Consider the following 13,350-nt stretch of genomic DNA (forward strand, 5'->3'; position numbering starts at 1 on the left):
TTGCATCATGTACGCCAGTTGAGTGCCAGGCTCCACGCTTAGGCTCTAAGGGATCAAATCCGCCCCCGGTTATGTCAGAGGCTCTTTCTGGAGTGGGAGGCGTTTATATAGACGCAGATCATAACTTTGCACAGGATGGAATAAGCGCTTTAGCTATAAGCCCTGTGGAAGGCTGAACCTCTTGGACTGTGAAAGTGTGTCTCCTCAGATTCCGAAGAGGCTGGGCAAGGAGGGGAGAAGCCCAGAAACATAACGAAGGGTGGGTTTGGGAGTGAAGAGAACGGAATTCAGGTCAGCTCCAACACAGATGTGGCCAAATGGTACCTCTGGCTTTAACCCTCGTCATGCGCAGTCCTGTCGCTAGCTTCTTCATTTGGAAAGAAAGGTAGACGGGAGAACAACTCTAAGAGACTTAGGAGAAAGTAAAATAAAGTTCTACACACAAAAGAACTCCACCACAAATGTAAGGAAACTATTTATGTATTTTGGTTTTTCGAGACAGGGTTTCTCTGTGTAGCCCTGGCTGTCCTGGACTCACTTTGTAGACCAGGCTGTCCTCGAACTCACAGTGATCTGCCTGCCTCTGCCTGCCTGAGTGCTGGGACTAAAAGTGTGCGTCACCTCGCCCAGCAAGGAAAACAATTAAACTGTAAAGCTGTGTGAAGAATGACAGACCACAAGAAGAACATTCAGAATTGAAAGGACAGGCTAACACAACGCAAATAAGGTTAGCTATAGAGGAAACGACGCCCCGAGGCCTGAGAAACTGAGTTAGGATCCCAGCATCCACTTCCAGGTCATGCACACCTGCACTCCCCGTGCTGGGGAGGCAGCCAGGCGGTCCCTAGAGGCCTCGTCCTAGAACTCCAGGCTAGCCACACTCAGGAGCTCTGGGTTCAATGAGAGACCGTGTCTTTTTAAAAAATTAATAAATAAATAAGATGCAGAATGATTGAAGAAGACACTTGATGTTGACCTCTGACCTCTACATGCACACAGAGGCGCATGTGCCTCCCCCACCACACACACACATCTACATACAAAACGAGGGTGCCACTGACAGGAGATGCTGCTAGTGATGGAGCACACACTGAGCATGTGTGAGCTCTTACCTTTGTCCCCAGCACTACAAAAACAAGTCTCTTATCTGATCATGGTGTGATGCCTATAATCTTAGAACTTGGGAGGCTGAGGCAGGAGGATTGCTGTGAGCTCCAAGCCAGCTTGACTTGTAAGTAAGACCTTCTTTAAAAAAAAAAAAATAAGGAGAGCCAGGCATGGTGGCTCATGCCTTTAGTCACAACACTCAGGAGCAGAGGCTGGCAGGTTTCTGGAAGTTTCATGCCAGTCTGCTCCACAAAACTAATAACAATGAATAAGAATAATTAAGTCATTAATACAGATGCCGCAACAGCATTATTAAAGACGTTAGAGGTATAGCTTATGGAATCAAACATATATAGATTCAAATATCACACTTGCCACCTAAAAACTATGTCCAAACCCGAACAGATCCCTTAATTTTCAATGCCTCAATTTCTCCAAATGCAAAATTAGAGTAATAACAGCTTCTACCTCAGAGTTAGGAGGGATGGTACTTAATGTGTGTGGGGCATCTGTGGAAATGCCTGCCTGACTCCGCTGCACTTAATCCTCAAGACAGGCCAGTCAGGCACCAGGGGTGTTTGCAGAGTGGGCAGAGAGTAGAAGTCAGTCAGAGGAAGAGTTGTAACGGATGGCGCCCTGGCTCTGTGGTAGAACACTAGAACACTGTGCTCCTTGCTCCATAAACTGGTGCTGTAATCTGTAATTTCAAAATGCCCTAATGGAAAAATTGGAAATAGAACCTTTCTGTCTCTAAAAAAGAGATGATGTCATGGTGCAGCTGGGCCAGATGCCCAGGATGGACTCAGCCAGGAGGAAGGACCAGCCAGAGCTGATGAAGTGCTGGCACCCACTTCCAACTTACTGCAACAACTGTTTTCCCTTCTAACATTGGAGGTATTTGGGTTAGGTGTGAAAAGTAAGTTTTGCTTTGAGGTATTTGGGTTAAGTGTGACAAGTAAGTTTTGTTTTACGCCAGACCTCTAGTAACCGAAGTGGTTAATCAGCCATTTGCAGTAGGAGCTAGATTTTATTTCAAGAACAGAAACCTTTAGTGGCAATGCCTTAGAGGACCACAGTAGGTGCAGTGATGGACACACAGTGTGTCTAAGACAGGGTCTCCATAGCCCAGGCTGGCTTCAGTCTTGCTGGGTAGCTGAGGAAGATCTGAGCATCTGGTCCTCCCGCCCTCGCCTCCCAGGTGCTGGATTACAGGCGTGTGCCACCACACTTGTCACTCCCATATTCTTTTTACTTACTTTTTTTTGAGTTGCCAGGGATCAAACTCATGAGTATAAGACTGTAAGATGAGCACTCCAGCAAGTGAGCTGTACCACTTTTAATCGGCCACTTTTAAATCGAGACTTTCATAGCACGGGCAGTTAAGCAGGGGAGAGTGGCATTGTTTCTTCCGAGTTTCAACTCTAGTTATGTTGCTCCTTGTTTCAGAGTTTCCACTGTCTCTCCTGTCCCTGCTCAATAGGTTCAGATCATTAGCTTGCATTGAAAGGCTCATCCTGGGCTGGCCAGTCCATACTTGCTCCCCCCCCCCTTGTTTACAAAAGTCTCAGCTTCCTTAAATCGCAGTCCTTGCCCAGAGCTTGGCTTTGTTGTGCTAGCCACTCCGTCTGAGTAATTCACCATTCAGCGTTCTTCAGAGTTGAACTTTGATGATTTAAGTATAAAATTGTCCTGGGCTCCTCTAAGCCATCACTGCACTCAGTACATATTCTTCTTATGGGGCGTTTCCAATTCTGCAGCATATTATTAGGTCCTGGGGCAGGATCTGTGTTTTGCTCTTTGTCTCTGTCAGCTCCTGGCCAACTGCCTTTTCTTGGTAAAGTGCTTGGAAACACTGATTGAATGTGTAGCTATAAAGATTAAAATGTATCAAATTAATTGATTTTTTTTTCAGAGGCAGACTTGAAAGCTGAAGGAACAAGGAAGCCATTGCCTTTGGGGCAGTTGATGAGTCTCAGAAAACACCTTAGGGGCTGGGGAGATGGGTTGGTAGGTGCAGTGTTTGCTTAGCTCGAGTGAAGCCATGGCTTGTTCCGCAGCGTGGCAGAAACTAGCCTTGCATGCTAGCACTCTGGGTAGAGACGAGGCTTAGAGGTCAAGTCTCCCTTGGCTATAGAGTGAACTTGAGGCCAGTCTGGGCTATCCGAGGCCCTGGAGAAGATCGTTCTTACGTTCCAGGTATACAAATGTTTTGTTTTGAGGGAAACACTGTGACAAGAAAAACAGAGCAAAGCCACACTAGGGCTGGTGAGACTGGCAATGCCTTCTTTGTGGTAGACCACCACCATGTTTACATTCCTGCTTTGCCTCCGCAGGATGGAGCCGCGAAGGTGACGTGCATGGCCTGGTCCCAGAACAACGCTAAATTTGCTGTCTGCACAGTGGACCGAGTGGTCCTGCTGTATGATGAACATGGGGAGCGCAGAGACAAGTTCTCCACCAAACCAGCCGACATGAAGGTGGAGAGGCCTCACCATGCCCTAACCCATTAACCCAGGACACTTTGTAACCTGCCTTCCAGCCGTAGCGTGGGAAACAGTCCACCCCTTTCCTTAGTATAAATCTTCCGGGTCTGTCGGGACATGTGGGTGTCTTCTTTTCTCTTTCCTTTGTGCTCATTCGTTGTGTTTTTACTCCCAGTACGGCAGGAAGAGCTACATGGTGAAAGGCATGGCTTTCTCTCCTGATTCCACTAAAATTGCCATAGGACAGACAGACAACATCATCTATGTCTACAAGATTGGAGAAGATTGGTAAGTACACAGATGATGGGTGGGCGGCCCACAAAAGAAGAGTTATGCATGAGAAGTGCCTCGCTGGGCGGGGATGGCAGGTGTATGTGTGTGTGTGTGTGTGTGTGTGTGTGTATGTGTGTGTGTGCGCGCGCGTGCCTGTCTTGGGCGATTGGTGCGAGGGTCAGGTTGGGAGGCAGAGACTTTCTAGAGTCTGTTTCTGTTCTGTCCCTGCCTCTGCCTGCCCCAAGTCCCTACAGTCCCATCCCTGGAGGGGTGAGGGATGATGGTAAGGCCATTAGAGGTCCTGAGAGCCAGCGTCACGTATGTCTTTGATGGAGCTCCAGGGTTTCCTGGGTGCCCACTCACATCTTCATCAGACCTCCCACAGAGAGATAGGAAACAGCAGTGGGCCAGGAAAGGTTCTGGTCTTGCCTCCTTCCATCACCATCCTTGGGGGCAGGGATTTAAGTATGCTTCCTTTCCTTTTGTTTGACAGGGGTGACAAGAAGGTCATCTGCAACAAGTTCATCCAGACGGTAAAGTTTAGACTTGACCGCTTGTATATGTGCCCATGAGTTGTCCCTTCTAAGGTCTAAAGTTGGTTTGAGCCGCTGAAGGACAGCGCTGCCTACGCGCTCCTTGTCTCCTACTAGGAGCCTGTTGTGTCCCCTCCTTGCACTCTTTGCCCATAGAAGACTAGGGTGACGCTGCAGTGGGGTCGGGTTGCTAGAAAGGTGCTCATGCACACAGCTGGGTCATCCCTTCACCCTTTGCATACAGAGCGCTGTCACGTGTCTGCAGTGGCCTGCAGAGTACATCATTGTCTTTGGACTCGCTGAAGGCAAGGTAAAGGAGGGGAAGGGAAACACGAGGTAGGTGCTAGGTGGGGACAATGGTCCTGGGTGGGGAGTGGGGGCAGCACAGCTCATCCTTTGCCCTGGAGCCTAAGTGTGAGTTGCAGAAGAGTGCACAGGGACCAGTTTTGTCTCAGGGCCTGGGTGAAATAGAAAGGAGTCTAGCCAGATGTGTGTGTACTCTTTGATTTTTCAGGTTCGCTTAGCAAACACTAAAACCAACAGGTCATCTACCATCTATGGGACAGATTCTTATGTGGTGGCACTGACAACCAAGTGAGTACCAACAGGAAGACGTGGAAATGTCAGGAAGAAGCTGCATTTGACAGAAAGGGGCCTTTGAGCAAGGTCAGTCTCTGGCTCTAAGTTTGCCTTTCTGCCTTTACTCTTCAGCTGCTCTGGGAAAGGGATCCTCTCGGGTCACGCAGACGGCACCATCGTCAGATATTTCTTTGATGATGAGGGCTCTGGAGAGTCACAGGTATGAATAGAGCATACTGTGGGGTGGGGTGGACATTCCAGGAGCCTCCTGGGGGAGCTGCATGTGTGAGCACCATGACTGAGCTGGGGGAGGAGGCTGGAAGAGTGGGGTCTTGGAGGGAGGCATTTGGATGCCGCCACACAGAGACTGTGTTTAGCCTGTTTATAGGGAGGAGTGGGTGGAAGGGACCTTGACAGGGAGGAAATAAATTCTCTAAAGAGGACAAAAAGTGAAAATGATTTACATTTATGTAAATATATATGTATACACAAATACATATATATACATGTTTATGTAACACATAGACATACAAATGCATAAGGGAAAAACAGGGCAGCAAGATAGCTTAGCAGGTGACAGTGCCTGGTACCAAATATGACAGAACCCATGCGGTGCAAGGAAAGAAGTGACTTCTGCAAGTCATCCTTTGTCCTTCACCCCTGCGTGCACACATGAAAGTGCACATACCACATACACACACACAGACACACACACACACACACACAATCATGCACATGCACACAGCAAACACATATGAAGAAATAAAATGCTGAAAAATCAACTATTTTCTTGGAAAAAGAAAAGATAGACATAAAGTGAAACTTTCATATTTTATTCTGTATAATTCAGTACTGTTTAAATAATTTACATTGTGAGTTACCTGTGTAAAATGTAGTCTCTTTGAGAAAGAATCCATATGCGCTCTTGGGCCTAGACAGAGTTAGTTACTGTGTGCTGTCCCCTTTGGGTGGCTTTACTAGTACATAGCAGAGACCTCCAGCACACCACTGCCACAATTTCCTTAGAGTACAAAGTCAGCACATCTGTGTATATGGTATGTGTGTGTTCATGATATGGAGGATGATTTGTGAAGTCTTTAGGATTAGGGTGTGTCGGTGTGGGAAAATATTGACAGGAAGATTTTTATTTTTCCTGCAGGGTGGGATGGTCAAGAATGCATGGATCAACTACTAGGAATGAGGAGTTTCTGGGGTGGCAACTTCAAAGACAGACCAAAATGTTCTTTCACAGGGGAAGTTGGTTAACCATCCATGCCCGCCCTATGCCTTGGCCTGGGCAACCAACAGCATCGTGGCTGCTGGCTGTGACCGGAGGATTGTGGCCTATGGGAAGGAAGGCCACGTGCTACAGACATTTGACTATAGCAGAGACCCTCAGGAGCGGGAATTCACTACAGCTGCAGCGAGTCCTGGAGGCCAATCTGTGGTGCTGGGAAGTTATGACAGGTAGGTCCCCTGCCTGCTGCAGCTTCTGTCTTCTCTTTCTGGGAACTTTCTGTGCCGGCCATGTTGTTCTGAACCACAGCGGGAGCCTGTTGAAAGGGATTCTCAGATTGTCACCTGTTGGCATGCTGGCAGCTTCAAAATGCAGTGTGGTGCTCAGCCTGGAAGCCCACAGCAGAATTCACCCCCTTCTCCATGTTCCTGCTGCCTCTTTGAGACTTTGAGATCATCCTGCTGTACCCTAGTTGTTGCTTCTATTTTGAGGGGTTCTTGAGAGGAAGGCTTTTCATCTCCAGTGCCTACGCTGTCATCTGGTGTGTGATGTATAGCCACTGTTTGGTGAGCCAATACAGAACGAAATGGCAGATAAGCAGCCAGGTGCAGGTCCCCTCTCTGTCAGTCCTCCGTGTCTCTCAGTCTTGTGTGCTTCCTGATGCTCCTTTCTTCTCGGACTCCTGTATTTTCTTCTTTCCTCCTCCTGTATTCCTGGCAGTTCATTTCTCTCGTTTGTCCTGCTTTCTCTACTTCCATCCTTTTCTGTTGTTTTTGATTTTTGAGATAGGGTCTCACTCTGTAGCCCTGACAAGCCTGGAACTCACTGGGTAGACCAGGCTGGCCTCAAACTTGCAGTGATCCTCCTGCCTCTGCTCCCGAGTGTGTGATCACAGGTGTGCAGCATCACGCTGGCGTCCTTCAGCTTCCTGTTTCCTTTACACCTTCTTATCCTCTCCAGCTGGTCTGTCTCGCTGCTCTGTTGTTTTGCATCTGTTTCCCTTTCGGACAGAATGAGACTGGTTTCTTTTAGCTGCCAGCTTATTTTCACTCTTTTGCTCAGCCTCCATTTCTTCTAAAAGCCACATACCTTTCTAGGCTTCGGGTGTTCAACTGGAGTCCTCGAAGAAGCATCTGGGAAGAGGCCAAGCCCAAGGAGATTGCCAACTTATACACCGTCACTGCCTTGGCCTGGAAGCGGGATGGCTCACGACTCTGTGCGGTGTGTTATCAGGGTCCCCTGTCTGTACTGGTGGTTGCCTCCAAACTAGACGAAAATACTCACTGTGCCACGGCACTCTGCTGTGGCACCAGAGAGGCCCAAATTGCCTTGTGACTTCAAATAAAAGTCTGCTGCTAGAGGCAAGAAGGGGAAACATACACTTGTTGGAGGCCCCAAGGGGCAGAGCTGTCCAGGCCAGCCTGACTTCTCCTTCCTTGTCCACAAGGGGTGCCTGTGAGTCCTAGGGTCTCCACCTGTTTTGTTCTGATGGGTCCAAAGCCTGCCCAGCCATTTGCTGGCCACTGGTCTCTAGACTGGGACACCAGGGGTTTAGGTCTTGAGGGTATCTGATATCTGCCCCCCCAGTGCACTGTGGGTTGCCTTTCATGCTGTTCCTTCCCCCTAGGGCACACTCTGTGGTGGGGTGGAACAGTTTGACTGCTGCCTCCGAAGGAGCATTTACAAGAACAAGTTCGAGCTGACGTATGTGGGTCCCAGCCAGGTGAGCAGCTGATGGCCCCTCATGCTGGGACAGATGGCTCTTGGCTCATTCATCTTTGTAACATTTCCCCACCTGCAGGCTGCAGCCATAGTCTCAATGTAACCTTCGTTCCTCTGGCAGAGCTGTCATGGGGAACAGAAGATATCAGGGTCACTTCCTTGTATCTTTCTTGCTATATGGCAGTTCTGGCGTATGGCCCATGAGTTTGAGGCCAGCCTGGTCTACATCACAAGGTTCAGGCCAACTGAGGCTGCATAGTGATACCCTGTTTCAAAAACAAAAACAAAACAAAACAGAAGTTGAAGAGGAAGAAAAAGAAAGAAAATCTTAGCACTCGGGAGGCTGAGGCAGGAGGATGGCTAGTTGTAGGTCTTCTTAGGCACATAGGGAGGCTCTCTGAAAACCCCAAATAATAATAATACTGATTACTATTATTATCATTATTTATTATATTTAATTATATTACTAAAATATCTGTTGTTGTTGTTATTATTATTATTACCACTATTATTATTATTATTACCACTACTATACAGCCTTCTGTCTTAATAGGTAGATTTGTACTAAGCTGTGGGAACAAAGTGAGTGAGTGGTGTTATTCAGTAGAACTTTCAGAATCACATGTACCATGAACAGCAAAAGAGAGATGTGAAAGCATTTCCTAGGTAGCGAATCCCTGTGTGAGTGTAAGGTACTGTCTTTATCAACAGCATCCTGGGCCAGGTGCAGACACAGGTATTAGTTGAGCTCAGCATCATGGAGGTGCATGAGGGGCGTGGCACCTTCACTCCTCTTATGCTGGGAAAGCCTGAAGGGCTCGGACCTGTCCCTTACAGGTGATTGTGAAGAACTTGTCTTCGGGGACCAGGGTGGTGCTCAAGTCGCACTATGGCTATGAGGTGGAAGAGGTGAAGATCCTGGGGAAGGAGCGTTACTTGGTGGCCCACACATCAGATACGCTGCTGCTGGGAGACCTGAACACTAACCGCCTCAGTGAGGTGGGAACCGAGAACACTCGTATGGGTAATGGGATGGCTTGGCTTGCTTTCTGGGGACCCAGGGCCCCAAGAAGCAAGATCCCCAAAGGAGGCCCTGCCATTCTGATGCCGTTTCAAGGAGTGAGAGGTATAGATTCCTGGAGTACGGATTTCCCTAGTTGGGCTGTTTTTGTGCGTCGTCTCTTGGAAGTGCAGAGATCAGGGCAAGAATCTGAAGCAGCGCATCTTTTGTGTGATGCCAGACCTCCCTGAATGCCATCTCTCCTCCTCCCTACTGACATCCTTCCAGCCTTGTCTTGGGTAATTGTCTCTGCTGTTTTCTCCTCACTTTGCAGATAGCCTGGCAAGGATCTGGTGGCAATGAGAAATATTTCTTTGAAAATGAGAATGTGAGTAGAGCTTGGCTTTCTGCCACCATTTCAATAAGCCCCACTCCAGCTCCTAGTCAGAAGAGTGAGGGGCAAGTGGTGGGAGACTGTAGGTAGAAGATGGGGGTGAATAGGAAAGGGTAAGGAGCGAGGTCACCCCACCATGAGACCCCTCCCACTGTTCTGTTTTCCATGCCTCCTTCCCATTCTCCTGCAGGTGTGCATGATCTTCAATGCTGGAGAGCTGACCCTGGTGGAGTATGGGAGTAACGAGTCCTTGGGCTCTGTACGCACTGAGTTCATGAATCCTCACCTCATCAGGTGACCTCACACGGTCTGACCCTTGAAATCCAGAATTCCTTTTGAACTTTTAAACTGTGTTTCGATTGCTTCCAGATAAGTCTAAAATCTTCACCCCTGTGGTACTTCCGAGCCTCAGTAAGACCCCAGGCTAAGCCTGAGCAGCCTCACCTTGTCCTTCCTTCATGTTTCAGCGTTCGCATTAATGAGCGGTGCCAGCGAGGAATGGAAGATAATAAGAAATTGGCTTATCTTGTTGATATTAAGACGATTGCTATAGGTAAGACCCTCTTATAACTATAGTACCAAAACAGACCCTTGTAGCACACTTCTGTATCACAGAATTATATTCAGTGAAGACTCCCAGAAACTGAAAGGCACCAAGTAAATCCTAACCCATTTTTACAGTGGTTATACTCCATGTGTAAGTCCCTGTGGGTATGCCTCTGTGTAAGTAATTGGCTGTGCATACACAGATCCACAGGCCTGTCCACAGTTACCATGTTCTCTAGTCATTTCTCTCAGATCCAACAGTTGTAAACAGTAGGAAAGAACTATCACAACTTTAGGAATTTTCCTGTTTAGATGTAATCAAATCATAGACTCTTTAGAACTACAAGGGCCATATTTTTATATGCCTTATTAGTATTTAGTAACAAAGAAACTCAATTTGTTTTTGTTGTTGTTTTGTCTTGTTTGAGACAGGGTTTCTCTGTGTAGCCTTGGCTGTCCTGGACTCACTTTGTAGACCAGGCTGGCCTTGAACTCACAGCGATCCGCCTGCCTCTGCCTCCCGAGTGCTGGGATTAAAGGCGTGCGCCACCACCGCCTGGCTAAAGAAACTTAATTTGATACCACAAGTATTGCATTTATAAATCTTTTTTAAAAATATATTTTATTAATTTATTCATATGCATTTATAAATCTTAACTTTACAATTTTCACAACCAAATGTTACAGGCATCAAGCATAGCATAGTATCCCCCAGAAAGTATAGACCTGAGCACGCAGACGCAGCATGGCTGTAAGAACAGGACTCTAGTTCAGCCACCCTGTGCGCTTGTACTGTGTGAGCTTACTCAGGTTATTTGTCTTTCTCGGAGTGGGAACACAGCAGGACCTACCTCAGATGGAGGCCCTTACATCCTTGCCTGCCATGTGGTCATTTAGTAAATTCCAGCTGCTCATAGTCCTGACATATTGCTAATAGTTGCGTACCCATGCCTAGTTCTGTCAGATCAGCCTTTTGTCATATTTACATTGGGGCTTTTGCTTCATATCTTACTCATGGACATTTAGAGTGTTCATTTTAAAAAGATTTATTTTTATTTTATGTGTATGGCTATTTTGCCTGCTCATGTGTCTGTGTAACATGTGCATGCCTGGTGCTTTTTGAGGTCAAAAGAGGGTATTGACGTGTAGATGCTTGTGAGGTGCCGTGTGGGCACTGGGAATCAAACCTGGGCCCTCCAGAAGAGCAGCCAGTGCTTTTCTCTGCCCTCGTTGTTTCGGATGTTGTTGTTTGTTTATCACATTAGCGCCACTGTCTGAGGTCTGTGCTTACAGTTGCTAGTCACAGAAGAGCTGCACCTTCAACTCGACTAAGCACCTCCCAACTGCTCTTGAGAAGGCTGAGCAGTTTCCATTCCTTCCCTGCTTAGAGTCTGCCTCCTTCCACATCCTCTCCAAGTCGTGAGATTGCCGGGTGTATGTGAAATGCTATTGCATTCATTGATTGGTTGATCCCTCAGATTTCTTCTGTGGTTTGTCAGTTCTTATCTCTTAGACATTGTAAGAGTTGAGTTGTCTCTTTGTTAGAGATGTGAAGTTCTTTACATATGTTTATACACATTTATATATGTGTACACACACACACACACACACACACACACATATGTAGCCTCTGATGGTTACTTACATTGCAGATTTTTTTTCTCAGTTGGTGGCTTGACTTTTCTCTTTTTAGTGTCTTCAGAATTCAAACATTTAAAAATTTATTGTACTTACTTACCGGGCTGGGGAAGCATGAATGCCATGGCACTCAGCTGGAGGTCAAAAGGCAGCTTGAAGCCCTGGGTTCTTTCCCTCCTCCTTGTAGGTCTAAGAGATCAAGCTTCAGCCCTGTGTCAGACACCTTTAAAAGTTAATTTAGGGGCCAGTGAGGTGACTTAGCGTGTAAAGCTGCTCTTTCCACCAAGCCTGAGGCGACCTCAGTCCTGTGAGAAGGGCGGGACTGACCCCTGACTTCCACGTGTGCTTACTGCAAATTAAAGATAAATAGATAAAAAGTAATTAGATTTTGGTTTTGTGTTTTGAAACAGGTTTCTCTGTGTAGCCTTGCCTGTCCTGGAACTCTCTTTGTAAACCAAACTGGAAAATAATTTTAATTAAAAGAAACTGAGGCTGAGGAGAGGCTTGGTGGTAGAGAGCATGGCAGGCCCTGCTTCAATCACCAGTGCCGCCAAAATAGTAGTAATAGTAGTTGCTGATCTTTGCAGTTTCATTGAAGAACTTTTTCCAGGCTGAAGAGATGGCTCAGAGGTTAAGAATATTGTCTGCAGGGCTGGGTGTGGTGGTGCATGCCTTTAATCCCAGCACTGGGGAGGCACAGGCAGGTGGATCATTGTGAGTTCGAGGCCAGCCTGATCTACAAAGTGAGTCTAGGACAGCCAAGGCTACACAGATAAACCCTGTCTCCAAAACAAAACAAAACAAAACAAAAAAAGAATACTGTCTGCTCTTCCAGAGGTCCTGAGTTCAATTCCTAGCAACCATATGGTGGCTCACAACCATCTATAATGTGATCTAATGCCCTCCTCTGGCCTGGAGGTATACATTCAGGCAGAGCACTATATACATAATAAATAAATAAATCTTTTTTTTTTTAAATTTTTTAAAGAACTTTTTCCCTTATTCCCTCCTATATTTTTGACATTTTTAAATTTTGCTTTCCACCTGGAATTTATTTTTGTATGTGATGTGGGTAGGATTTTATAACTTTATTTTTCTGTCTGTTCAACCATTTACTCACTAGTTTGTTATACCAATCCCTGTCACACATCAAGCTTTCATATACATATGGGCCTCTTCTTAAGATAGTTTCAAATTTCATGCCTATTACATTTCATATCTGAGCTCGGAAGTGCAGGCATCTGCAGTGGAGATGCTATGTAGGTCAAGAGCCCCAAGATTCTAGTGGCAGTGACAAACCCTGAGGTGTCAGACAAGCCCATTCCTTTCACGGGGTTCATTTCCAGTATATGTAAAATGACAGAGTTCTTCAAGTGTCCTAGTCACTAGTACCTTTAAATATAATAAAAAGTATAGATGTTTTCTCAGAAAAAAATGCACATACATAAATTTTTCCATATAATTCCAGGGTTCCCAGGGGGTCCTTGCTGCTCTGACATGGCTTCATCTGGCTTAGTTTTGTCTGCTGTTCTCTTTTGGTTTTTAGTGTTTTGAGACAGGGTCTCATGTAGCCCAGGTTTGCTTTGAATCCCTGATCCTCTTGCCTCAGACCCTTGAGTACTGACATTCCAGATATGGGTGACCATGCCTGTTGTTATAATTTCTATGTCTCCAAGGGTAAGACTATTCCACACTACCAGCCTGTGTGCTGGCCGGCCTCCTGTTGGTCATCCTCCTGACTTGGCCTTTCTGCCTTGTGAAGGCACCCTGTGTGCGAGCCACTGGGCTGCACTGCCCTGAGCTGCACTGAGCCTGACAATCCTCAGAGGCGTCCTTCT

General features: G+C 46.7%; 1 protein-coding gene across 1 annotated transcript in view; it reads left to right on the plus strand.

Annotated features, from left to right (window-relative positions):
• IFT172 (intraflagellar transport 172) overlaps positions 1-13,350 on the plus strand; it is a 36,615-nt gene that overhangs the window by 325 nt on the left and 22,940 nt on the right. The window contains exons 2-14 of the mRNA XM_084791895.1: positions 3,441-3,584; positions 3,766-3,878; positions 4,357-4,396; positions 4,641-4,706; positions 4,911-4,990; positions 5,108-5,195; positions 6,228-6,442; positions 7,310-7,433; positions 7,840-7,935; positions 8,772-8,933; positions 9,269-9,322; positions 9,519-9,622; positions 9,796-9,881. Of these exons, the coding sequence (XP_084648021.1) occupies positions 3,441-3,584; positions 3,766-3,878; positions 4,357-4,396; positions 4,641-4,706; positions 4,911-4,990; positions 5,108-5,195; positions 6,228-6,442; positions 7,310-7,433; positions 7,840-7,935; positions 8,772-8,933; positions 9,269-9,322; positions 9,519-9,622; positions 9,796-9,881 (1,372 nt within the window). The remainder of the gene's footprint in view (positions 1-3,440; positions 3,585-3,765; positions 3,879-4,356; positions 4,397-4,640; positions 4,707-4,910; positions 4,991-5,107; positions 5,196-6,227; positions 6,443-7,309; positions 7,434-7,839; positions 7,936-8,771; positions 8,934-9,268; positions 9,323-9,518; positions 9,623-9,795; positions 9,882-13,350) is intronic.

This window comes from Acomys minous (genome assembly GCF_964271855.1).
Source record: "Acomys minous genome assembly, chromosome: 8".
In the NCBI taxonomy this organism is placed as follows: domain Eukaryota; kingdom Metazoa; phylum Chordata; class Mammalia; order Rodentia; family Muridae; genus Acomys; species Acomys minous.